The sequence below is a fragment of the Apodemus sylvaticus genome, chromosome 10 (genome assembly GCF_947179515.1).
Source record: "Apodemus sylvaticus chromosome 10, mApoSyl1.1, whole genome shotgun sequence".
Lineage (NCBI taxonomy): Eukaryota > Metazoa > Chordata > Mammalia > Rodentia > Muridae > Apodemus > Apodemus sylvaticus.
In genome coordinates, this window is record NC_067481.1 from 95,930,983 (window position 1) to 95,957,671 (window position 26,689).

The 26,689-nt window shown below is 48.5% G+C and overlaps 2 protein-coding genes across 5 annotated transcripts in view; one reads left to right on the forward strand and one right to left on the reverse strand.

The window, feature by feature from the left end:
* Positions 1–26,395, reverse strand: part of LOC127693943 (tryptase-like) — a 212,457-nt gene extending 186,062 nt beyond the window's left edge. For 3 of the 4 annotated variants that reach the window (XR_007979769.1, XR_007979768.1, XM_052195255.1), the window contains exons 1-5: positions 26,126–26,395; positions 25,869–26,034; positions 25,471–25,736; positions 24,419–24,582; positions 24,165–24,346 (exon numbers count right to left, since the gene is read on the reverse strand). Coding sequence is in view for 1 of the 4 variants with exons in the window: in XM_052195255.1 (XP_052051215.1) it covers positions 24,182–24,346; positions 24,419–24,582; positions 25,471–25,736; positions 25,869–26,034; positions 26,126–26,300 (936 nt within the window). In the remaining 3 variants the exon portion in view is untranslated. Of the gene's footprint in view, positions 1–24,040; positions 24,347–24,418; positions 24,583–25,470; positions 25,737–25,868; positions 26,035–26,125 lie in introns of all 4 variants that reach the window. The other variant, XR_007979767.1, reaches the window with a different exon arrangement.
* On the forward strand, positions 1,497–4,941 carry LOC127693953 (serine protease 28-like). Its single transcript, XM_052195262.1, has 5 exons — positions 1,497–1,751; positions 1,932–2,112; positions 2,210–2,475; positions 4,346–4,509; positions 4,633–4,941. Exons 1-5 carry the CDS (start codon positions 1,691–1,693, stop codon positions 4,783–4,785), a joined length of 825 nt encoding a protein of 274 aa, XP_052051222.1. The 5' UTR covers positions 1,497–1,690; the 3' UTR covers positions 4,786–4,941.
* Positions 26,396–26,689: the final 294 nt, after the last annotated feature.

The following is a 26,689-nucleotide window of genomic DNA, read 5'->3' on the forward strand; positions in this document are numbered from 1 at the left end:
TTCCCTACCCAGAGTCTCATTCTTCCTACGGCCTGCGGATCTGAATCCAGATGTAGAGCTCTCAGTTGCTTCTCCAGTACCATATCTACCTGCATGTCATCATGCTCCCTAGAATGATGACAGTGAATTACAACTCTGAAACTGTTAGCAAGGCCCTCTTAAATGCTTTCCTTTATAAGAGTTCTCATGGTTATGGTGTCTCTTTACAGCAACAGAACAATGAGTAAACCAGTTACACTGACAAAACTAACCAGCCTACTTCTCCCCTTGCCATCTTGATACCCAAACACGTCATTTTATACAACTTTCCAGAGTCTCATCTCTTAATATGAAATAAAATAGGTCCAACTCCAAAAGTCTCCAGAGACTCAACTGCGAGATTATCTTCAGTAGGTGGAGGAGCCTCTGCTGCACTAGAGGCTTCACCTTGACCTCTGTCTTCTCAGCACTCTTTGCAGGGATTGGACCCTGCCACAAGGTGTCAAGCCTCAGATGCTTTCCATGACCTCTCCTTGGATTTTTAATGCCCTGAAAACCAGTACCACCAGAATGATGCTTGCAACACTGCCAGGTTTACCTAGGGGATCAGTCACAGATAATCTGATGGAGATGATTTGTTCAGAAGAGCATGTTCTACCAGCTAGCTACCACCTAGCTTCCATGTCCATGTCCATGTTGGCCCTCACTTCCACCTTGCCAGTTAGCAGACCATGGGACAGGTGCCAAGCCTACAGCATAAACAAAGTCATTAAGATAGTCATCTCTGCATTTCCTGTGAGGTTCTGATGCTCTGGTTGTCTTTTTACTGACGTTGGACATGTTAATGGTGTTTGTAAATGCCAGGATTCTCCTCAGGTCACCTTTGTCTAGTTTAGAAATATAAACCCTTCCATCCACCCAGGGTTGTGGGAATTGTCTGTCTTGCTCTCACCTGAGATATATGTCTGTCAACTAGACACCAAAAAACTGTGCCATAGGCTATCTGGGTGAACCCATCGGTTTGTGGGGGCGTGTCTCAAAAACCACCCTGTGAGTGGTTCTCATAGGACAGAACCTGGTGATTCTGGAGCCAAGGTGAGTCCCCAGCTTGGCTCTGAGTTTCCTCTGACAGCCCCTATGGAGGGGACAATGGGTGTTCTTATCCTCTTAAGTGGATAGTAGGGGCACTGCAGGGAGACTTACTGACAGTTTCTCAGGTGAGGTCTAGAAGCTTCTTTGGCATTCTTGTCTTGGCCACAAGATGGGTATTTGTGGCCAGACTGAGATTATTTTAATGGGACACTGTGGATATGTGAAGTGGGAAAGCCCCCGTGTGGTAGCACCCCTGACCTCCGCCTTTGTGTGTGTGTGTGTGTGTGTGTGTGCATGTGCTCCAGCAGTATCTTCACAGGCTCCAAAACAGAAATGCCCACAGATGCTATCAGAAGTCTCTCCTGACTTCAAGTGCTGGGTGGGCATGGGACCCAGGTCACTTGTGTGTCCCTGTGAAGAATATTCTACCCTGAGCAGGGAGATACAGAGGCCCATGTTTTGAGTGTTGTCTTGGTTTCAGGAAAAGTCCACCAAGCCCAATCCAGTTTTTCAGGATGATAAAGAGAGTTGTTTTGGGGGTGGCCAGTGGGAGGAGCCACAGCATTTCTCACCTGTAGTGGCTGAGGCCCTGCACTTCCCAGAGCCCCCTCCCCTGCAGATGTTCCAGCTGTTGCTCCTGGCGCTCTCCTTCCTGGAAAGCCCCGTGTTCATGGCCTCTGGTAAGTCCTGACTCCCCTCAGTTAGTGCTTTGCATCAGGAAGGCAGTCCTGCATTTTCCCCGACCCTCAGCTGGCTCACTCTTAGGGTCACCTGAGCACTGGGTGTCAACATCTGGTCCAAGGTTGGGGTAACAGGAAGCTGCTCCTTGTTCTCTGACTTGTCGTCCATGATGCTTTTAGTCTCTGTCTCCAGAAGTAAGCCAGTGGGAATTGTGGGGGGTCACCGTACCCCACCAGGCAGGTGGCCATGGCAGGTCAGCCTGAGAACCTACGATTACAAGGCAAGCTCCTGGGTGCACATCTGTGGGGGCTCCATCATCAGCCCACAGTGGATTCTGACTGCTGCCCACTGCATCCAAAGGTGAGACATCACTGGGGCATCTGCTGGGTGTGGAATGTTGACACGATGCTACCCCTGACCATCTGCCTCTGAGCCACCAGATTCTGTCCTCCCACAGCCAGGATGGCGACCCAGCCTCGTTCCGGGTCCAGGTGGGGGAAGTATACCTCTACAAGGAACAGGACCTTCTGAACATCAGCAGGATCATCATCCACCCCGACTTCAACCAATTCAGTAAGAGGTTTGATGTGGCCTTGATGCAGTTGACTGCCCACCTGGTCCCCTCCACACACGTCAGTCCGGTCTCTCTGCCAAATGAAAGCTCAACCTTTAACTCAACTGACCAGTGTTGGCTGGCTGGCTGGGGCAATGTTCACCAAAATGGTAAGCACAGCTGGGGTGCATAGATGGAGAGACAGAGGTGATGTTCCACAGTCTCTCCTTCCATGTCTATTGTGGAGGGCTAGCTTGCAGTATGGAAACAAACTGGCAGCAGCAAGGCTCTGTGGTGACTCGCCGGTGCAGGGGCTCATGGGTAGGCTTCTTGGCCACCAATGAGATGCTCACAAAAGTCAGGACATTTTCAATTCTCATGGCTGGCAAGTAGCCAAGAGTGAACCAACCTGGATGCCCTGTTTTGAAGGTGCTGCTGCTTTTTTGACTCAATCTCACGCAGGAGGGATTGGCTACCCTCTTAGAGAAACCCCATTTTTTCATGTCATCTGGGTACCTCTAGGTGCACTCAGACCTTTTTCTTTTTTTTCTTTTTTTTCGAGACAGGGTTTCTCTCTGTAGCCCTGGGTATCCTGAAACTCACTCTGTAGACCAGGCTGGCCTCAAACTCAGAAATCTGCCTGACTCAGCCTCCCAAGCCCTGGGATTAAGACATACACTGCTTTCACCTTGCAGACCTTTTTCTTGTATGTGTTGTAGCTGTGCACCCATGCAGCCGCAGACCCAGGGTGCCAGCTACAGCAGTGAGCTCTCCTCTCACAATGTCTGTGGCCCTGTTTCCAGCACAGGCTCCAGGTCCTTGTCCCTGCAGTGTCTCCAGCCCCACCTACCGTCACTTGTAGCTCTGTCACTATTCTCTGTGTTTCAATGTGGCTGTCCCCTCTGTGTTTTCTTCTGTCTCATAAACGAACCCTTACAACGGAAGTTAGGGCTCATCCCCAATTCAGGAGAAGCTGGCTAGCTGCAGACGGCTGTCTCGAACTTGATCCTCCTGCCTCAGCGTTAAGGCCTAGGGTTATAAGCTTCTCTCTCCATACCTGCCTCAGAATGATCAAATTATTTTTTTAAAGCTAACAGAGAAACCCTCAAGTTTATTTGTAAAAACAGCATAGCACACTGGTCATCTGCAAACACTGTGTGCATAGGTGTGTCACTGTAGTCCATCTGTTTTCATACGGGCAGGAGCCTTTTCTATGGGGCCTTCATAGGGGTCTGGGCACCTTTGGGAGTCTGAGCTGGAGCTGAAGCCTGGGCCTTAGCTGGAACTGTGGCCTCTGTCGTGGATGGAACCTTGGGTTTTGTCTAACAGAGCCTATGCCCCCGGCCATGCAGCTTTAAAGCCACTTCCCAAGCTTGGGGTGAGCCATGAAAGCCAGGGGGCTGAGTTTGTGGCTGGGGCCCTTCAGCATCTTGGGCTTGGTGGCCTCAGGCTTCACCAGGGCCTTGATGGCCTCTGCACTTGCGCTCACTGCCTTTGCATTGTTGGCCTGCATTTTCTTCAGGCCTTTCTTGTCCTGCTTCTTGGCAAAGCGCACGTTCCTCAGGACCCTGGGTCGACCCCCTTAAGACATTCGTGTATTTGTGACCAGGGTTTATTGATGCCATTTCTATGCCATTTCGGGACTGGTTTTGTGTGATGTGGTTCTTGGACTTGGCCATGTCTGCATGGTAGCCCGAGGCTCCCACAGTGCCTGGGGCTGGAAGAGCTTTAATTTTTTAACTCAATGACACATATAAATAATTTATCTTTAAACAAAGTCACATTCTGAAGTTCTTGGTAGTTGTGAATTTGGAGCCCCTCTAAGCCCTTTTAAAGACTCCTAAACCCATTTAAAATAAAGGCTATGCCTGTACAGATAGATTGAGATCCTGGTCCCATCTAGGACATATGGGGAAATGGGGACTCTGACTTGCTCCAGGCCAAGGGAGTGAGGTCATGGCCAGTGTGACTGGCATGAAGTGAATCTGCTGGGGACATGCCACTCACCCCTGCTCCCTGACTCCTCCGCCCCTCCTCCAGTGGCTCTGCAGCCTCCCTATCAACTGTATGAGGTGAAGATCCCAATTCAGGATAACGAGAGCTGTAAGCGGGCTTATAGGAAGAAAATGCCTGATGAATCCCAAAGTGTGGCCATGTTTGATGACATGCTATGCGCTGGCACCTTAGGCCGAGGCCCCTGTTTTGTGAGTCACCGGGGCCCAGATGTGACCTTCCTATCCTGCTCCTGATGGCTTTTCTTCAAGGGAGGGTGGATTTGGGATTTCCCTAGTGCTTTGCCTCTGATAGGACTGCCCCTCTTCCTGCAGGGTGACGCCGGGGGTCCCTTGGTCTGCCTGAAGAGCAACAAGTGGGTACAGGTAGGCGTGGTCAGCATAGGCGTAGAGTGCAGCCTAATTGATCTGCCATCAGTCTTCTCGAGAGTCCAGAGCTCCTTAGCCTGGATCCATCAGCACATCTAGTGGACGTGTCTCCCGGCTGCTGCCCAACATCAGAGACAGCTTCTTGACTCCTCTGATCTTCCCTTCCTGGATCCTTCCTTGTCCTGCCTTCTTCCCTGGCCTGTCCTTCCCTGCTGACAAGAATGCCCAGGAAATCCCAGTGTGGGGTTGGGCTGCCTGTGCCTGTATTTGTCTCAATAAACTGACAGAAAATGAAGGTGTTGGGAGTGGTCTTTGAGGCGTGGGCATGGCTGAGGACTCAGAGTTTCCAAGGCCAGTTATAATTCTCCACTTTCAGTATTAGCACCTCAGTCTTGAGGTAGAGTATATTCAGGAAACGTAATAAATGAGATGCATTTTTCATAACATCTCTGGTTTTAGTCACTTTTGGAAAGGCTCATATTAGCAGTTAATTCCATCTCTTTGGTTTGAGAAAACGGCTTTTTATGAAGCCTAGGCTGGCCTCAAACTCACAAACCCCTGATCTCTCTTCAGATGTGCTGGGGTTACAGGCAAGTGCTGCCAGGCCCAGGGTGACTTGATCTCAGTTCTAACAGTTTCCCCCTTGTGTCTGAACAATAGTCTCTGAAGACACTGCTGATCAGCCCTCTGGTGGTCTGTCTGTCATTGTCCCAGGATGGCTAGGGAAGATCTGTCCTGGTTGGCCTGAGTCACACATTGGTGGGATCTGGGGAGGGACAGGGAATGTAAGTGACAATCCTCAAGGAGTTAATTCTAACAAATTTGCAACAGAGGCATAGAAGGAAGGATTCTTAGGTCAGTCCCACCTGATACCACTCTGCTAGTCAGGTGGGAAACATCCTGGCATCTCAAGGCTGTACTCCTGTAGAATGCTAACAGTTTACTTAAAAGGCTCTATGAAAATACAACCAGCAGCAGCAAAGCTATTTTGAAAATTATTATCAGGTCTCTCTGATTCTGATCATCGTCTTTGGAAGCAGGAGTCAGGTGGTTTCAGGAGCCAGTGGCTGGAGGAAAGCCCAACACAGCACGATAAGGTTCTGTCATGTTTATCAGTCGATCCTGCCTCTGCGTCTTAGACAAAACATCAAGGAAAGCATGCATGCAAGCAGTGGTAGCAGCAGCAGCAGCAGCAGCAGCAGCAGCAGCAGCAGCAGCAGCAGCAGCAGCACATTGCTGAAAGGCATCCAAAGGCGAACAGGAAGACGGTGTGATGAACTAGCTTGACTCTACCCTACGATTAGAAGCCATCTTATTACAATATCTAAATAAATTCATTCCTATTTTCTGTAAATCTTAAATCTGACCAGGTCTTGTCTCTTTTTTGGAAATTTGGCATCTTCTACACCCTGTACCCAAACTTCCATCCTGATTAGATGTTCTGCCAAATAATTCTGTGATATTCAGCCAAGTTCCTTTGTCACCAAAATTCCTCTGCAAATCCCTCAATCCTTGAACCCCCAGCAGTTTTGGGGCTCATATAAACAAACCCTGCCTTCCCTTGTGTTCAATGCTATTTTCTCAAACCCTGCTTTCCGGAGACGGTCCTGTCTGGGAGAATATAAAACTTGTATAATTTGACCAAGGAAGTTGGGTCATGGCCTTTACTCTTGTTTGGTGAGATCAAGGAAAGCCTGCACTCATAAGAAAGAGACTTCCCAGCCTGGCGTGGTGGGTCACACCTTTCATTCCAGCCTTTGGGAGGCAGAGTTAGGGAGATGCCTGTGAGTTCGAGTCCAGCCTGTTCTACTGTGTGAATTCCATGATAGCCAGGGCTACACAGAGAAACTGTGCCTTGAAAAACCAAAGACAAACAAGACAAAACAAAACAAAACAAAACAAAATGACAACTACAATGCAGTCCTGGTGTGAGGAACATCAGAGAAGTGGTTACAACAAGATGGGGGAAGCTTTTCCGATGACATCTTAACTTTGGGGTTGGTGGAAGTTAGTGGTTTGTTAAGTTAAAAGATTCCAAAGATTCTGGTGTTTTTTATTTATTTAAGACAGGGTCCTTTTGATGGTGTCCTTTGCCGTACAGAAACTTTGTAATTTTATGAGGTCCCATTTGTCAATTCTTGATCTTAGAGCATATGCTATTGGTGTTCTGTTCAGAAACTTTCTCCCTCAGAATGGCTAAGATTAAAAATTCAGGAGACAGCAGGTGTTGGCGAGGATGTGGAGAAAGAGGAACACTCCTCCACTGCTGGTGGGGTTGCAAATTGGTACAACCACTCTGGAAATCAGTCTGGTGGTTCCTCCGAAAACTGGGCACCTCACTTCCAGAAGATCCTGCTATACCACTCCTGGGCATATACCCAGAAGACTCCCCACATGTAATAAGGATACATGTTCTACTATGTTCATAGCAGCCCTATTTATAATTGCCAGATGCTGGAAAGAACCCAGGTATCCCTCAATAGAAGAGTGGATGCAAAAAATGTGGTATATCTACACAATGGAGTACTATTCAGCCATTAGAAACAATGAAATCATGAAATTCTTAGGCAAATGGATGGAGCTAGAGAACATCATACTAAGTGAGGTAACCCAGACTCAAAAGGTGAATCATGGTATGCACTCACTAATAAGTGGATATTAACCTAGAAAACTGGAATACCCAAAACATAATCCACACATCAAATGAGGTACAAGAAGAAAGGAGGAGTGGCCCCTGGTTCTGGAAAGACTCAGTGAAGCAGTATTCAGCAAAACCAGAACGGGGAACTGGGAAGGGGTGGGTGGGAGGACAGGGGAAGAGAAGGGGGCTTACGGGACTTTCGGGGAGTGGGGGGGGGCTAGAAAAGGGGAAATCATTTGAAATGTAAATAAATTATATCGAATTAAAAAAAAAGACAGGGTTCTCTGTGTAACCCTGGCTGGCCTGGACTTGATCCGTTGACTAGTCTGGCCTTGAACCCACAGAGATCCCCCTGCCTCTGCCTCCTGAGTGTTCAGACTAAAGGCCTGGCTCCAAAAATAATTCTTCTTGTTCTTGTTCTTGTTCTTGTTCTTGTTCTTGTTCTTTGCTTCACAAAGTGATCTTAATGGCTGAGCCATCTCTCTAGCTCCTTGCTATCTTTATACCCAGTGGTGCCTCCTCCCTCTCGGTCATCCGGTCAGGGGTGCTTCTAACTCCTCATCCTTTGGTTTGACATTTCACATCTTTCAAAAGTACCTTACCCAGTTTATTACTGATCTACATCCTTCCTGTCCCTACGGCTGAGATGCAGCAGGGCACATGGAAAACATGATTTTCCTTCCCACTACTCCTGGGTGGACTCTTTGCTCTGAGACCCTGGTACCCCTGTGCTGTTCCCTTGTCCCAGCCTCTGCCCAGCACCCCTTCTTGTGACAGAAGCCCTGGGCAGCCTCATCCTTCTAACGGCCTCCCTGAGCCCAGAACCTGGTCAGGACCCTCTTATTGGCCAGTCTATCGCCCCTTTGCTCACAGTTGCACCTGGTTCTTTCTGATGCTATCCCTGGATGTGGTGATGGTGGACTTACTCTGTTGTGATGGAAGCCACCCGAGCAGTTCTGGTCAGGCTCTGACGCTCACATTGTCTTTCTGCTGACGTTGGACATGCTAATAGTGTTTGAGGAAGCCAGGGTTCAGAACTAGGGTTTGACAAAGTTGTGGGTCACTTTGTCCAGCTTACCATATGAACCCTTCCTCCTGCTCAGGGGTGTGGGAACTGTCTGTCTTGCTTCTACCTGGGACACACTTCTGAGAATGAGTCCCCAAGACTGTGTCCTGAAAATTCTGGGCACACCTAAAACTTTGGTGGGGGGTGGGGTTGGTGGGCAGGGGGTGTGTGTGTTTCAGGACACCTGTGGCTAGTTCTTATACAAAGGAAGCTGGAGCCAAGGTGAGTCCCCAGCTTAGTTCTGAGCTGCCTCTGACAGCCCCTATGAAGGTATTCCGGTCTTCTGACTTGGACAGTAGGGACACTGCAGGGACCCTTACTGACAGTTTCTCAGCTGAGGTCTAAAAGTTTCTTTGGCATTCTTGTGTTGGCTACAAGACGGGTGTTTGTGTCCAGACTGGAATTATTTTAATGGGACACTGTGGATATGTGAAGTGGGAGAGACCCAAAGTTTGGTGGCAGTCCTGACCTGTGCTGTGTGTGTGTGTGTGTGTGCATGTGTGTTTGGGGAGGAAAGAAGTTTGAGTTCAGAGAACAACTTATGGGAGTCAGCTCCTTCCTTCTGACCATGAGGTCTCAGGGATGGAGCTCAGGCAGGAGAACTAGCTCTTGTGCCTCACCTGAGCTGGCTCTTCCCCCAACTCCCCCCAAATCACAAAATCAGCAAAATCACAGTTATGAAGTAGCAATGAAAGTAGTTTTATGATTGACGGTCAGGGAGGGGTCACCACACATGAGGAACTGTATTAAGTGGTGGCAGTGTTAGGAAGCTTGAGAACCACTGGTCTGTAAGATGGCCCTGGCTTCCAGAGAAGGAATCCCTGTGCTATTCCTACTGTAACCTCCCTCTTATCTCTAGGAAGGGGCTTTGTCTCCACAGTTCTTACTGATGACACTATAGTGGCTTTCCTCTGGAAGGGCCCTGGCAGTCACTCTCAGCGAATGGGGTACCAGGTCTGTGGATGCATCATCTCCAGGCTTAGTGTCTACATGCCCATAGGGGTCCTCCTCATACCCTGGAAAGCCTGAGTAGTGTCCTCTACAGGGTTAGCCTGGATCAAGGACATTTAGTACCCTTGGGGATGGGCCTAGCAGGGCACACAATTAGATGGTGGTTGTAAGTGTGATAGCTGGAGTTGTTACACACATAATTTCCTCAAAAATTGTTCAGGCCCTGTCATTATCTCTAAAATTGAATGTCAGATGTGTTTTTATCAATGGACACTGGTGCTTGGGTGATTTTCCTGCTACAGTACTCAATGAAACAAGAATTCATGCTTAGTAGACCAGCACTGTGCCATTGAGTGATGCCCCGAGTCTGACATCCTTGCTTTTTAAATAGCAAAATGCTCTTTAAGAGATAAGAGAATTAAATTAAAAAGACAAAAAAAATAAATGAAGAAAATCATAATTGAATGCTGGGGCGGTCTGCACAGAGATGTTTCGGTCCACCCTGGGCATTCTCATGAATGAGACACTGTATCTAGATGCCCCTGACAGGTGTCCTTGGGACCTTTTCCTAGGGACACTCCTCACTGGGAACAGCTCCTTCCTCCCAAGGCAGGTGTGATTGCCCCTGAACTCCATGTTAAGAACCATGGAGACAGTGGTTTCCCTAAGATCACACACAGCAGCAGTCAGGCTGGGGACCCTGGACCTCTCCCCCTACTCACCTCTGGGTCTGAACCTACGATAAGAGACCAGGACAAGTGTGACCCTGGGCACTCAAGACCAGCAGGTCAATGCAGGGAGATACTCTTCTGTGTGAGATAGAGTTGTCAAGACAGAATTGTCCAAGCCCCTCTCCTCTTTCCTATCTCCAGCTGTTCTTCTCAAACCATGGGACATCCTGCTTGGTCCCTGACTCCCATCTACTCAAGGATCAGCCTGAACTTCCATCAATCCAATGATAATCAGGGGCACCCAGCAAGCAGCTTGCATACCACAGCCCCATCATCAGGGCCCTTGATTATTCCTGCTCCCTCAACTTCAACCTGAGGATGCTGGGAACCAGACAACCTCACACGTGACCAAGCATCATACATGACTGCCCATGTGGACAATGGGGATATCTCCGGGATCATCCAGAATTAGATAGGAGGACTTTTTGGTTCTTGGGAAAGTACTGTGCCTAACCCAGTACTACTTCAACATTAATCCATGTTCCCCTCATACACAGGCTGGGATATATCTGGGGACATCTTATCAGCTGTAACTCAAGTGTCCCAAGAACTCTGTTCATTTTAATCTCAAACAGTGGTACCCAAGTGCTGGTAACTCAACCCAGATCTCTGTCTTGCAACACCCGCCCTGGGCAACCACATCCTTTCCCTAACAGCATCCCTGAGCCCAGAACTGCGACAGGACCTCTCACTGGCTAGGTTGTAGTTCCGAGCTAACGGCTCCCTGACCCAACTCACACGGTCTCTAGTTCTCTCTGATCCTATCACTGGATGTGCTCATTCATGGTGACCTGGTCCTGCCTCTATCAGGGTGGCCAGGTGTCCTATCTCTAGGTCTTGTTCCCCAAGAGCAACAGCAGGATCACCAATGCGGGGCCTCAGGTGACCTCACACAGACAAGGCAGCCTGGGCTTGCAATGGGCACAGAGAGCAGGAAATGGTTTCTCCTGAGGGAGCCCTCCAGTCACTCCTTACTCTGTGCTAGGTTCCTTCAAAAATATAAAGGGCCCATCCTTGATCTAACTTCCTGTTTGTACCCTATGCGGCTGTCCAGCTGGTCCTCCCTTCTCTGAGATGATCTATCTCTCCCTCTTTGACCTTCCTGTTCTTGTGCTGTTTTCTGAGAAAGTCTCACTATGTAGCCCGAGTTACCCTGGAGCTCACTGTTTAGGACAGGCTAGACTTAAACTCTCAGAGATCCACATTCCCCTGCTTTCTGAGTCCCAGGATTTAAGATGTGTTTGCCTCCACACCCAGCCAGCTGTCCTGTCTTGATGGTCCATTCATGTTTCTTTCTTTTTTTTTTTTTTAATTTGGGTTTTTTTTTTTTTTTTGCCCCAGCTGTCCTGGAACTCACTCTGTAGACCAGGCTGGCCTCGAACTCAGAAATCCACCTGCCTCTGCCTCCCAGAGTGCTGGGATTACAGGCGTGCACCACCACCGCCCGGCGAAGGGAGTCAGATCTTGTTACAGATGGTTGTGAGCCACCATGTGGTTGCTGGGATTTGAACTCAGGACCTTCAGAACAACAGTCAGTGCCCTTAACTACTGAGCCATCTCTCCAGCCCTCCATTCATGTTTCATACTAGTATATTTTTCTCTCAGGCTGAGACTCCCGACCAGAGTCCCTTCTAGTCTAGACACCATGCACAAGCCCAGGAACCAGGAATTTTATGCCCTGATACTAGGCTTTCATGGTTCTCCCCAAAGTCAGGAGACAACTTTCAGGAATTTGTTTTCTCCTATCCTATGAGTCCCTGGGGATGAACATGTCTTCAGACTTGACTGCAGCATTCTTACCAAATGACTCATCTCACCCGCCCCTGTGAGAACATAGGAACATCTTTAGCCTCTGAAGTGTCACAGTTGGGCTCGGATATTGCAGACGTGTGTCTCCTACACACACTGTTCCAGGGATGGAGGTGAGCAGGGATGGAAGTGTCTCAGCCCCAGGGTGAGTTGGTAGGGAGTAGACAGTTAGGATCTGTGCAGCACCAACCCCACTTCCTTTCTCCCCTGTGTTGTTGTCCCCTCCCTATCACCTGCAGCAGGTTCAGAGACAGAGAGTGGATGATGTCATCTGTGAGCGGTCATACCATAATGCCACCAGGCACAACCCGTAGGACCACAAATCCATCCTAGATGACGTGTGTGCTGTCAGTGAGGATCGTGGGGACTGCCATGTGAATGTTGTTGACTTCCTTTTCCTGTTCTTAATCCCACTTCAGGGCCAATCTCCAGGATGTCCTTCTAGGCTGACTGAAGTGGCCCCCTGGTCTGCAGTGCAGCAGGCTCATGGAACTTTGTAAGAGTGTTGAGCTGGGGCTATGGTTGTGCCCTGAATGATATCCCCGGGGTCTTCGCAGGAGTGGCACACTGTGCTTGGGATGAGTGACTCAGAGAAAGTCCCTAACTTCATCCTCATGTTGTTCTGTTCTGGGACTTCTGTAGACTCTGACCATACAGATAAGGTTACCTATAGAACATGGGGCTAGAAAAGAAGTCCCTGCATCAGTACCACCTGCCAGAGCCCCGCCCAGCAAGCATGTCCTACTGGCCTGCTGCTCGATCCACAGGCGAGGATGAAGCTGGCAGCAACTGGTCTCACCTAGGGCAGATTCTGAGTTTCCCAAGGAGGATGCCCACAGGTGTGTAATGGTGATCTGGGCTTCAGCATAGTGGCACATAGGGCACAGGAGGGACAGGGTTGTAGCCTTGTTTATAACTAAACTCAGAACAGGGTAGATTTACCCAAGCTGCAGGGATGTGAGAAGAGTTCTAGTCAGGGTTCACCCGAGGATTAGAGGGAAAAAGGATTGCAGGTGTGGTCCAAACCCCACCACATGCACACAGGGCTATGGCCGGTATCTTATTGAGCAGAGCTTTGGGGTGGACTGTATTCAAAAAAGACTAGGAATCAGCCAGTTCTGTGGCCAGCTGCAGGTCCCTGATATCAGCAAGCAGCCACCTTCCCACGTCCTCCCATGCATCAGCTCCTGGTTCTCTAGCAGAAATCCACCCCAGGATCACAGGACCTTGTCTGTCCTGCACTTTGAGACTTCCATGGCTGGGACTGAGGCAGGCCAATGCTAAACCCTGGCACTGCTTCCCATCTGTCTCTTGCCTTGTGTGGCCTGGAGATGGCTTTAACAAGAAGAACAGCAAAAGGAAGGTTGTCAGGCAATTATGAGAAGCAAACGACTGGACCAGCTTCCAGTGTGCTGCTAAGAGTAAATCTTTGAAAAGATATGGAGAGAGGGGGCAGCCTTGTCTAGTCCCTGATCTTAGTGGGATTGCTTCAAGTTTCTCTCCATTTAGTTTGATGTTGGCTACCGGTTTGCTGTATATTGCTTTTATTATGTTTAGAAATGGGCCTTGAATCCCCGTCCTTTCCAAGTCTTTTAGCATGAAAGGATGCTGAATTTTGTCAAATGCGTTTTCAGCATCTAATGAAATGATCATGTGGTTTTTTTCTTTGAGTTTGTTTATGTAGTGGATAGCATTTATGGATTTCCTTATATTGAACCATCTCTGCATCCCTGGGATGAAGCCTACTTGATCATGGTGGATGATCGTTTTGATGTGTTTTTGGATTCGGTGGGCAAGAATTTTATTTAGTATTTTTGCATCGATATTCATAAGGGAAATTGGCTTGAAATTCTCTTTCTTAGTTGTATATTTGTATGGTTTTGGTATCAGCGTAATAGTGGTTTTGAAGAAGGAGTTGGGTAGTGTTCCTTCTGTTTCTATTTGGTGGAAAAGTTTGAAGAGTATTGGTGTTAAGTCTTCTTTGAAGGTCTGATAGAATTCTGCACTGAAACCATCTGGTCCTGTGCTTTTTTTGGTTGGAAGCCTATCTATGACCCCTTCTATTTCTTTAGGGGTTATGGGTCTGTTTAGATGGTCTATTTGATCCTGGTTTAATTTTGGTAATTGGTATCTGTCTAAGAAAATGTCCATTTCCTCCAGATTCTCCAGTTGTGTTGAGTACAGGTTTTTGTAGTAGGATCTGATGATTTTTTTATTTCTTCAGTTTCTGTTGTGATATCTCCATTTTCATTCCTAATTTTGTTAATTTGGATACTTTCTCTGTGCCCTTTGGTTAGTCTGGCTAAGGGTTTATCTATATAGTTCTTGAAGTCCTAGCTAGAGCAATTAGACAACAGAAGGAAGTCAAAGGGATACAAATTGGAAAGGAAGAAGTCAAACTATCACTATTTGCAGATGATATGATCGTATACTTAAGTGACCCTAAAAACTCTACTAGAGAACTCCTACAGCTGATAAACAACTTCAGCAAAGTGGCTGGCTACAAAATCAATGCAAGCAAATCAGTAGCCTTTATATATTCAAAGGATAAGCAGACTGAGAAAGAAATTAGGGAAATGACCCCCTTCACAATAGCTACAAACAGCATAAAGTATCTTGGGGTGACTCTAACCAAACAAGTGAAAGACCTATATGACAAGAACTTCAGATCTCTGAAGAAGGAAATCGAAGAAGATCTCAGAAAATGGAAAAACCTTCCATGCTCGTGGATTGGCAGGATTAATATAGCTAAAATGGCCATCTTGTCAAAGGCAATCTACAGATTCAATGCTATTCCCATAAAAATCCCAACCCAGTTCTTCATAGAGCTAGAAAGAGCAATTCTCAAATTCATCTGGAATAACAAAATACCCAGGACAGCTAAAACTATTCTCAACAGTAAAAGAACATCAGGGAGATTCAATATCCCAGACTTTAAACTCTACTACAGAGCAATAGTGATAAAAACTGCATGGTATTGGTACAATATCAGGCAAGCGGATCAATGCAATAGGATTGAAGACCCAGAAATGAACCAACACACCTATGGTCACTTGGTATTCGACAAAGGAGCTGAAAGCACCCAGTGGAAAAAAGATAGTCTTTTCAACAAATGGTGCTGGTTCAATTGGAGGTCAGCATGAAGAAGAATGCACATCGATTCATTCTTATCTCCTGTACCAAGCTCAACTCCAAATGGATCAAGGACCTCCACATAAAACCTGACACACTGAAACTAATCGAAAAGAAACCGGGGAAGACCCTGGAAGACATGGGCACAGGGGAAAAGTTCCTGAATAGAACACCAATAGCTTATGCTCTAAGATCAAGAATTGACAAATGGGACCTCATAAAACTACAAATTTTCTGTAAGGCAAAGGACACTGTCAAAAGGACAAAACGTCAACCAACAGACTGGGAAAGGATCTTCACCAACCCTAAATCTGACAGAGGGCTAATATCTAATATATACAAAGAACTCAAGAAAGTAGAACCCAGAGAACCAACTAACCCCATTAAAAAGTGGGGTACGGAGCTAAACAAAGAATTTTCACATGAAGAACTTTGGAGAGCTGAGAAACACCTTAAGAAATGTTCAACATCATTAGTCATTAGGGAAATGCAAATCAAAACAACCCTGAGATTTCACCTTACACCAGTCAGAATGGCTAAGGTAAAAAACTCAGGAGACAGCAGGTGTTGGCAAGGATGTGGAGAAAGAGGAACACTCCTCCACTGCTGGTGGGATTGCAAGATGGTGCAACCACTTTGGAAATCAGTCTGGCGGTTCCTCAGAAAACTGGGCATGACACTCTCTGAGGACCCTGTTATACCACTCCTGGGCATATATCCAGAGGATTCTTCAGCATGCAATAAGGACACATGCTCCACTATGTTCATAGCAGCCCTATTTGTAGTAGCCAGAAGCTGGAAAGAACCTAGATGTCCTTCAACAGAGGAATGGATACAAAAAAATGTGATATATTTACACAATGGAGTACTATTCAGCCATTAGAAACAATAAATTCATGAAATTCTTAGACAAATGGATGGAGCTGGAGAACATCATACTAAGTGAGGTAACCCAGTCTCAAAAGATCAATCATGGTATGCACTCACTGATAAGTGGATATTAGCCTAGAAACTTTGAATACCCAAAACATAATCCACAAATTAAATGATGTCCAAAAAGAATGGAGGAGTGGCCCCTGGTTCTGGAAAGACTCAGTGCACAGAACAGGGAAGTGGGAAGGGGTAGATGGAGGAACAGGGGTGGGGAAGAGGGCTTATGGGACTTGCGGGGAGTGGGGACCCAGAAAAGGGGAAATCATTTGAAATGTAAATAAAAATATATCAATTTAAAAAAAAAGAGTAAATCTTTGGAAAATGCTTTTTGCTGTTCATCCACAGCACCTCCAGGTGGCGCTGCAGGATGGGAAGAGGGAACTGAGGTTCAGGTGTGCAGACAGGTAGGGGTTCCTTCCTAAATTCAGGGACTGCCATTTTGTGTTCAGCAGGCAGAAAGCATCCCTTCCCACTCTTCAGGGTCCTTTTTAATTTTATTTCTTTTGCAGGAGAGAGATCTATGTGGCTCAGACTGGCCTCACAATTCCATGCCAAGCTCTTTCAGAGAGTGTTCACTCTTTTCATAGGCTTTTAGTTGCTATTTTCTAGGCTGCTGGCTGACGAAGGTGGACAGCCCAGCTTGTGTTCGACTGCAGAGTCTGGGATTAGATGCGGTGGGAAGCAGGATTTGGGGACCTGGTACCTTCTACAGGAAAATGGGTGGTGACAGGTTATATGCATGGCCAGGCTCCCAGCATCCCTCCCAGCTCCCAGAGTCCCATGGGACCACACAGCTGAGGAGTTTTGTAATGATGGTGGCTTCTTGTACAAGTATTTGATGCCCTGCCTATTCAGAGTTTTGCATGTTTAGAGGAAAAGCTATACCATTAGACTAGGTTCCCAGTCCTTTTTGGCATTTTGAGGCAGTATTGTTAATTTGACAGGCTGCCTTGGACTCACAGGCAGTCCTTCTGCCTCAGCCTCTCCTGTGGCTGACTATGCAGGCCTGTGTCTCCAGACTCGGGTCTCCTCTGCCCTGTTTCTGAGCACACATGGAGTTTCACATGGTGTCCTGGCTCTTCCCTTGTGGCTAATACTGTCTGTTGAAGGAATCCACAGGATTCGCTCCTCCTGGTACAAGTTAATGGACATTTGGGCTGTTTCTAATTGGGGCTCTTGGGAATAACATTGCTTTTAACAGTTTGTATTTTGTGTGAAAACATGTTTCCTCTTGGAGGAGCACAACTGTGATTGTGGACTCACACGGAACGTTTGAAGGAGAGAAGGCTTTGAGATTTGTGGCTGTGATTACATCCTGTTTTCTGTGAATAGGACTGGGCTTCTAATCAGGTCTTGGTATCTACCAACCCCTGCTCAGTTCAGAAATTCTAGGCAGAGCTGGGTTGGGGGATAGAGCTTCTTCCTGGGTTTTATATGCAATAGTTCCCCCACACTCTCTTTAGATCAGGATGGCTTCAAATTTGCAGTGATCCTCCTGCTTCAGCCTCCAGAATGTTAGGCTTAGAAATGTCACCTTGGCTAGTTCTGTGTTCTTCCTTCCTCCCTCCCCTACTCTGTCTTTTCTTTCTTTCTTTCTTTCTTTCTTTCTTTCTTTCTTTCTTTCTTTCTTTCTTTCTTTCTTTCTTTCTTCCTTCCTTCCTTCCTTCCTTCCTTCCTTCCTTCCTTCCTTTCTTTCTTTCTTTCTTTCTTTCTTTCTTTCTTTCTTTCTTTCTTTCTTTCTTTCTTTCTTTCTTTCTTTCTTTCTTTCTTTCTTTCTTTCTTCTTTCTTTCTTCTTCCTTCCTTCCTTCCTTCCTTCCTTCCTTCTTTCCTTCATTTCTTTCTGTCTGCTTTTCTTTCTGAGTTCTATATTTCTGTCTTTCTAACTTCCTTCCTTCCTTCCTTCCTTCCTTCCTTCCTTCCTTCCTTCCTTCCTTCCTTCCTTCCTCTCTCTCTCTCTCTCTCTCTCTCTCTCTCTCTCTCTCTCTCTCTCTCTCTCTCTCTCTCTCCCTCCCTCTCTCCCTCGCTCCCTCCCCTTTCTTCCCTTTCAGATAGGGCCTCCTGTAGCCCAGGTTAGCCTTGAACTCCTGACCCTCTCACTTTCATCTTCTAAGAGCTATCGTTGCAGATGTGCATCACCATGCCAGGTCTCTTAGTTTTATTTTTACTGTTCCTTTGATAAAACTTCTTAATGAAATAAACTTAAGGTTGAAATATTTATTCTGGCTCCCAGTCCAAGGTACACTCCTCACTGTGGGGAAGGTGTGGAGGCAGGGGCATGAGGTGAGTAGTCATATAATGGGTACAGTCTCGGAACATAAAGGCATGTACAAAAGCAGTTCAGCTCTGTCTTCATTCACAGCATCTAGGAGCCCACCAGGGAATGGTGCCCAGACAGTAGATGCTCCCTCCCACCTAAATGAATGTAACACAAGCTGACTCCCCCTACAGGCCCAGAGGCCCTTCTCTCAGGTGATTCTGTCAGGATGGAAATCAACACTGTCACCTTCAGCTTATTCTGGGCAGGGAACCCAATGTTAGACAAGCGCTTTACCAACCGTGCCACACTCTATGTCTGTTCTCCCTGTCTCTAATTAGCATTTGTCAGGGCTAATGGTATCCATTTTGCCACATGTCCATGTTGTCTATTTGCATATCGTTTTCAGTGAGTGTGCAAATGTTTTTTACATTTTTTTAAAAGATTGTTTCCTGAGTGCTACATAATAGTTCAATCCAGGCATTGTAAACATTTAGATGTTCTCTGGAGGACTGATCTTGGTGCACAGCATGGAGGGTAGACATGAACAGAATGCATGACAGGAATGGAGGGGAGCTGAGAGGTCTGAGGGATTTGGCTATTTCTAGATCAGGGCCAGAAGGCTGTGGAGTCTGTCTATCATGGTGAGAAGACCAGGCAGGGCCTCATTTTTGCTGTAAATAGGGAAGAATAAGGAGGGATGAGGGAGGAGAAAGGAGGGAGGAGGGAGGAAGGAGGAAGGATGAGCCAGTAGGGAGGAGGGAGGAGTGAGGAGTGAGAATGGATGAGGGAGGAGAGAGGAGGGAGGAGGGAGGAGGTAAGATCTGCGGACAGCGTCTCCATCCTGCTGCATGTGTCAGGGAAGAGCTGTTACCTCCACCTGTCTTCACATGAACTCTGAAGCCCAGAATGCAGAGACCAGCTCAGAGGCAGAATACAGCAGAGATATTGAAACCTGAGTTTATTTTCCCAGTGTGGGAAGCCCACAGGGTCCCCTCCAGGCAGCCCTCCTGGTTCCTGCAGGATACACTCTCTCACATCTGGGAGCCCAGCCTCTGGGGCTCCTCAGAAAGCCTGTGTGAGCTTAGGCCTCTGTGACAACACACCTTCCTCAGTGTCCCTGTTCCCACATCCAGCCCTGGGTCTTCTGACTCCACCTCAGGTCAGAGCGGCCAAGTCTCTGTCTCCCTAGCAGGGTTTCCTGTCATGGCTGGGGCCTCGTGGCCAGAGTGCAGAGTGCAGGAGCTAAGCGTTTGACCTAGTGAGGCATGAGTAACGACATGAGGTGAGTCTGGGCCTGCCTCCCTCAGGTGCCAGTCTGTGAAGGGACTGTTTGGGGGGTAGGAGCTGTCAGCTCATCCCAGCTTAGAGAGACCAGGGTGAGGGAGTCATGTGTCCCCACAGGCCATCCCATCTGGTCCCAGACTATAGTAATCTATCTACAGATGAACGTCAAAAGGACGGGGTTTTGAGATTTACGTAATATAGTTCCTGGCATGGAGATCTAAGTGAGAATGACTCCTGGTATCGAGGTCTCCTGGCATTGAGAGCCAGGTGGTGATGGCTCCTGGTATGGAGAGTTCTTGGCATTGAGTTCTAAGTGAGGATGGCTCCTGGCACCAGACCCTCATGCCACCTAGCTTGAGGGGTGTCCTGCATGGACAGATCCTCTGAGTCCCAAAAATTGGAGCCACCACAGGTTCCTGTAGGAGACCTGTTGTCTCTGGTCTGAGGGACCTGGTGTCCTATTCCCTTTGTCACCTAGTTCCCTGCATAGCTCTGGACACCCTGGATCCCAGGTCTGCTGGTCAGGAAGAAATTCCACCTGTGCATCCCAGTGTCCTCCCATCGACCAATGACATGTGTGACCTTTGTCCAGATAGACGGGCAGAAGGAGGTCACAGTCTGGTCCTGGTGACCCTTTCCCCAACTTCTGGGGTCTCCCGTCTTTCCGGGTCATTGCTGTGGACCACAGAGACAATTCCCTCTAAGGGCCTGGTCTTCCTATCTCTGGGTTCTGTCCAAGAATAGAGTTGTAGCTAGCCCCTCCTCAGGGCTGCTGACTTCCCTCAGGCTGCCCTTAGGCCCCTAACAGCAGGATTGAGCTGAGTGTATCTGTGAACCATCACTGGACTGAGACACACACTGAGAGGGAAGCCCGGTGTGGTCCTGCTCTGTGCCCCTATCCCAGCCAGGCTGTGGAGCTCATAGTTAGAGCTTCAGGTTTTTAGATTCTGACTTTGATTCTCTGAGCCTGTTACATAAACTGTATGGCTGAATTCTCAGAAAACTGTCTTAAAAGGAAACCACATCTCAGGCATCAGTGAGGACTCGTCCCAGGATTCACTGGGAGCCTGCTAGCAGAAAACAGATCCCTAGGATGTTAAAACAATCCTGGCATAATGGAGGAGGATGCACAGATGTCTGATAAGGGTGCTGGACGAGGTGGACCCTGCCAGCCAGCACTCGGCACACTGAGGCAGGATGGTCATGAATTGGTTGTCAGCTTGGGCGCCATAGTGAGACTAGATTAACAATACAAAACCTAATAAGGAATCACCGGGGACAGGGGACAGCTGGGACATGTGTCACCTCAGACGAGACAAGCATGTGACTTTGGGTATCAAGTTCAGATCGCAGTGTGCCATGTCCAGGCCAGGGTGCTTGCATTCTATGTGACACTTACTCGATGTCCTTAACAATCTCCACAGGACCACAGTCAGGGCTGCACGGATGGCTCAGTCAGCAAAAACTTGAATTTGGGTCCCAAGAACCCATGGGAAAGAATGGGGGTGTCTCTCTGGGAGGGGCTGAAAACCTATTGCAATGGAAACTCCCAGGAATCTGTGGGGTGACCCCAGCTGAGACTTCTAGCACTGTGGGATATGAAGCCTGACCCGGCCATCTCCTCTGTCCTGTGGAGGGATCAGGACACAATCTCAGCCACAAAACCCTTAACCTACAATTTGTCTGCCTGCAAGATGTTTTGGGGTAAATGTGGTGCAAAATTGGGGAAGTGGCCAACCATGGCTGATCCAGCCTGAGAGGGAACCCACTCCTGACACGGCCTGGAGGGCCAGGAACCAGAGGCTGGAGAGCACAGAGACCTAGGAGAGAACCAAAGACGACTGGAAAAACATTTAAAAGTCAATGAAATGATTCCCAGTGATACTCTGCTGACCTCAGAGAGTCTTGCCTAGCCGAGTTGTCATCAGAGAGGCTTCCCCCAGGAGCTGACAGAAACAGATGCAGAGACCCACAGCCTAACCTCAGATGCAGCCTGAGGAGTGCTGGGAAGAGGGGAGGAAGGATTGAAGAAGGGGTCAAGGACACCACAGGAAAGCCACAGAATCAACTCACCTGGGCTCACAGAGACTGAAGTGTCAACCAGGGAGCCTGCATGGGCCTGACCTAGGCCCTCTGCACATGTGTGACAGTTGTGTAGTTTGGTGTTTTTGTGGAACTCCCACAGTGGGAGGGAGCAGGGGCCATCTCTGACTCTACCCTACCTTTGGGACCTTTTCCTCCTAGTGGGTTGCCCTGTTTAGCCTGAGTAGGGGAGGAGGTGCCCAGTCTGCAACTGGATATGGACATCTGGCTGATTTCCAAGGGAGGCAGCTCTTTTCTGATGGGAAATGGAGGAAGAATGGAGGCAGGAGGGAGAGGGGAGTGGGAGGTAGGGGAGGGGGCATTAAAGGGTGCTCAGGTTGTAAAACAAAACAAAAGCAAAGGAACAAGAAAAACCCTGGGCATGGTGGTACCTTAATGATCCTGTAGCTGGGAAAATGGAGACAGAGAACTTCAGGCCTCCTGATCAGCCAACCCAGGCTAATTGAGCAAGCCCCCGGCAAGTGAGAAACCATGTTTTATGTATTTATTTTTTTAAAGACATCTGATTTCCACACATGTGCGCGCGCATGCGCGCGCACAGCCACACACACACACACACACACACACACACACACACACACGGCAGTGAGAAAGGACAGCCAGTATATGCAACATTGCAGCAGTTGTGACTTTTTTGACTACTGAAGGGAGGTGAAGACACAATTAGCCAAGGGAGCAGTTTCTGTTGTTTAGACAAATGGAGATCTGTTACCCCATGATCTCAGCCACGCCTTTAACAGCAGGTTCTGGACACAGGCCACCTACATTAATAGGAACAGTAATGGCCTGAGAAGTCTGAATGGGGACAGGCTAAGGTCTCCAGCTGCAGCTGACTGCAACCCTCACAAGGCATTTCAAACAGCAGGAATGGAGCTGACCTGAGTGTGGCAGTGTCTGTGGGAAGGTGAGCCTCCAGGACAGTCCCCACTGGGCACAGTCATGGGAACTGTTAATCTGACAAGAAAGGATGTCTCCTATCACCTGCAGGCAGGATGGCGGAGTGTGCCTGGCTGAGGGGAAGAGTGCAGGCTGTACTACATTTCTTGGTTTGTTTGTGGGAAGTCTTGCAGTCCTCAGTCCTCTTCCCCCCTTTTCTCTGTATGTGTGCACGTGTCTGTGTGTCCATGTGAAGGTCAGAGGTCAACCCTAGATGTCATTCCTTACAACACTATCTATCTTTCTTGTTTTTCTTCTTTGTTTTGTTTTGGTTTTCCCAGCTCTGTGGTTGTGACTCACACTTTTAATCCCAGCACTTAGGAGGCAGAGGCAGAAGGATCTCTGAGTTCAAGGACAGCCTGGTCTACACAGCACAGAAAACCAATGACAACCAGGACAACCAAGACTACATACAGAAATCCTATCTTGAAAAACCAAAAATATGGAGCTGGAGAGATGGCTCAGCAGTTAAGAGCACTGACTGCTCTTCCAAAGGTCCTGAATTCAAATCATAGCAACCATATGGTGTCTCACAACCATCCGTAATGAGATCTTATGCCCTCTTCTGTTGTCTGAAGGGAACTAAAGTGTACTCACATATCATAAATAAATGAATCTTAAAAAATTATAAAGAAAAGCAAAAATATAAACAAACACCCGGAATGACACCCCCTGCCAAAAGAAACCAACCCAACAACAAAACAGGGGTCCTGGTTTTGTCAGGAGCTCACTCATATCTCTAGGTGCGTGTTTCCAGCTCCCTGGGGCTAGAGCTATGGTCAATCCTTATTACTCCTTGTTTTTTCAAGTCAGTTCTGGGACCTCACTCCTGTCTTCCTGATTTACTGACTGTGTTATCTATTGAGTCCTAGGTTTATCTTTTTGGTTTTTTGGTTATCTGGGTTTCTCCATGTAGTTCTGGGTAGCCTGGAAATTTCCCTATAGATCAGGTTGGCATTGAACTCATAGAGATCTCCCTGCCTCTGCCATCTGAGTGTGGGATTAAAGGCATGTACCAACACCACCCAGCATCTTTAGATTTTAAGATTACATTTATTTGCTTAATTTTACTGTGATTGTCTTCTCTCTCTCTCTCTCTCTCTCTGTGTGTGTGTGTGTGTGTGTGTGTGTGTGTGTGTGTGTAGGAGTATATGACAAGGACCTTTACCTGCTGAACCATCTCACCAACCCTTCCACTCCCTATATTTATCTCTTAATGTTTTCTGGATATTTCCTGGATCCCAAGGGTGGGGCGTGTTTGCTCCTTACCCAGAAGGAATGAAGGTTTGTAGAGAGAAGTTCAGATGACAGACAGGGTGGTGAGGAGGATCCACCTCACTGTAGGAGCCAAAGCCCACGGCTGGCACCCCAAACTCAAGCAACATCACCCCGACTCTCCCAGGCACTTCAATTATTTCTGTTGACCCCAGAATCACAGCAAAACTCACGACTGCTTTGATGCATTTTATTGAGCCACAGCAGAGAGTGGCCATCTGCACAGTGTAGCTACCTGAGTGGGAGGACATGGGTGGTCAGGGGCTTAGGTAGAGGAGAGTTGGGGCTCAGGATGGGGAGCAGGAGAGGAAGGCAGGGATGCCACCCAGGCAGGAAGCAGCATGTTGGGAACAACAGAGGTCACCCTGGATGCAACTCAGAAGTCCCTGGGGACATAGCGGCGGATCCAGTCCAAGTAATAGGTGACCCGGGTGTAGACACCTGGCCTGTCAGTCTGTGCACAGCCATCACCCCAGCTCACCACACCTGCCTGCAGCCAGGTGTTTTTTTCCTTGCAGACTAGAGGTCCTCCAGAGTCACCCTAGAGAGGACAGGGGTCAGTACTCTTGTAAAGGCTTGGTGGGAGTGGCAGTGTGTAGGGACAGGAGCTCACCTTGCAGGAGTCACGTCCCTTTTCCCCAGCACACAGCATGTCGTCACGGACAATGCGGACATGGTCACCTGTGCTGAGACCTTTGTGATGCATAAAGTCACACAGGTGGTTTTCTACAATGGGAACTTCCACCTCCATCAAAGCAAATGGATACGGCAGCTCTACTGTGGGTGAAAGAAAGATGATCCTGTGGACAGGGTCCCAGGTGCCAGGCTGGGACGGGCTCAGCTAACCCTGTTCTCTGAGGGTAGTTCTGCTCACAAGTCCTTCTGTGAGTCAGGCTCACTTCATTCAACTCTGCCAACCTGGCTTCTTCCTCCAGGCTGGACCTGGATTTCTGACCTTATTCAGAGAAGGAGGACAGTCCTGAGGGTCTTTAGTACCCTGTCTGGTCAGTGGAAGGCAGGTCAGCATGGCTGGCTCTGGCCTAGGCTGGGTAGAGGATCTCAGTGGAGCCCTGGTCTCAGACACTATTCTCAGGCCCCACCTCTGTGTGTGAGGAGACTGGATCCACCCTGTGCTCCACAGCCAGGGCCTGCCTGCTCATTGCCCTGTCCCCAAAGCTCTACTCCAAGGTAAAAGAAAGTAAGCAAGACCCCTAGGGAGAAGAAAAATTGGCACTGAAGGGTCCCAAGGGAGCTGTCCAACCACACAGGATACCTGTGACCTGGGCCACAGCCCATGAAATGAGGGTCTCTGACATGGCCGGTAAAATGCCAGTCCTTGAAAATGCCAGCTTGTATGTGTGTGTGTGTGTGTGTGTAATGTTGTTGGTAAGTTTGATCTCACTCTTCCTCAATCAAATCCCTGAAATAAAAGCAGACTGTGGCCCCTTCAGACATGAAACGTCTGAGATTCGAGGGATCAAATGACTTATCCTAGCTATGCTGGGGTCTCCTTGTTTATGGGACCTGAGAGCCCTGTTGTTCTGATGCTTTCCCACATCCTAAATCTTCAGATTTCTGTCCTACAAGATGGAGGGAAACCCTGTGCTGGGGATGTGGTGTGGCCACGCCCTCTCTTGTCTCACCTCAGTTGTCTCTACCACATACCATTTTCTCCGATGTCACCCCAGCCTGTCACCCAGCACAATGTTCCTGAGGGGAAGGTCATGAAGGCTGGAGGCAGAGAGACAGGGTGGATGTTGCTGGAAATGTTCACAGGGTTTGTGAGTTTCAGCAGGGCAATGTCTGCCCCAGTCTCAGCCATGTAGAAGTCCGGGTGTGTGATGATCTGACTCACAGTCAGCAGGTTGTCATCTTTATAGAGGTACTTCTTTTGAAGCTGTACTCTGAACATGTTGGGGCCAATGATATTCCTAAAGAGAGGAGACATTAATTTTGTATGTTCACATCACTTCCAGAAACCCAGAGACAGTGTGTGATGATCCCATCCTATCACACTCTACTCCCCATTCCTTGTCCCACCCTCCAGGCCCAGAGAGACTCACGGTCCCACACAGTGTGCCGCCGTGAGCACCCACTGTGGGTGGATGAGGGAGCCGCCACAGGTGTGGTTCCAGTTGGTGCCTTTTTCACGCAGGCTCACCTGCCAGGGCCACCTGTTCTCAGGTGCCTCCTGTCCCCCCACAATGCCCTCTCGTGGCTGAACTGGACCTGGGGACAAGACAGGGCCAATCTTAGTACCCTGGCCTATGAGCCACGAGGGCCAGGGAGAGGGGCAGGGAGGGTCCAGGGGAGAACTCACCAGGGGCTGCATGCACCAGACTGCACAGGAGGGGCAGTGTCAGCAGCAGCAGCTTCAGCATTTGGACACAGTGAGGAGCAGTGCAGGCCCAGTTGGAGGTGAGGGCTGGGCTAGGCCTATCGGGTTGTGAGGTGCAGAACAAGCCAGGAACCTGGAAGCAGGAAGGTAGGCCCATTCCAGGAGCTTGAGGTCTCTAGTGGCTTGGCCACTCTGCTTCAGGGTCTGGGAGAGATCACTGTAGCTGTCTTTGATCTTCTCTACCCAGCCTCAGGTTCCCTCTCCATTTATCCTTCCAGATCAGGGCGGGGTGGGAGGAGGGCATGCCCCTGTCCAATCCAAGCCTGGAGGAAATGTGTGACTCACACTCAGGGCCCAAGCATCTGGGCCAAGCAGGGACTCTGTCAACCCTCTGCTACATTAGACCCAGATCTGTGGATTAGGCCTATCCTGTGGCCTCTGGGCCCTGTCTGCTGAGCAGGAGCTTATCCAATCATGTGTGCTCCAGAGCAGAGCATCAACACACAGAAAGGGGGGATGGCAGAGAGGTCACCAGCCTCCCTCAGG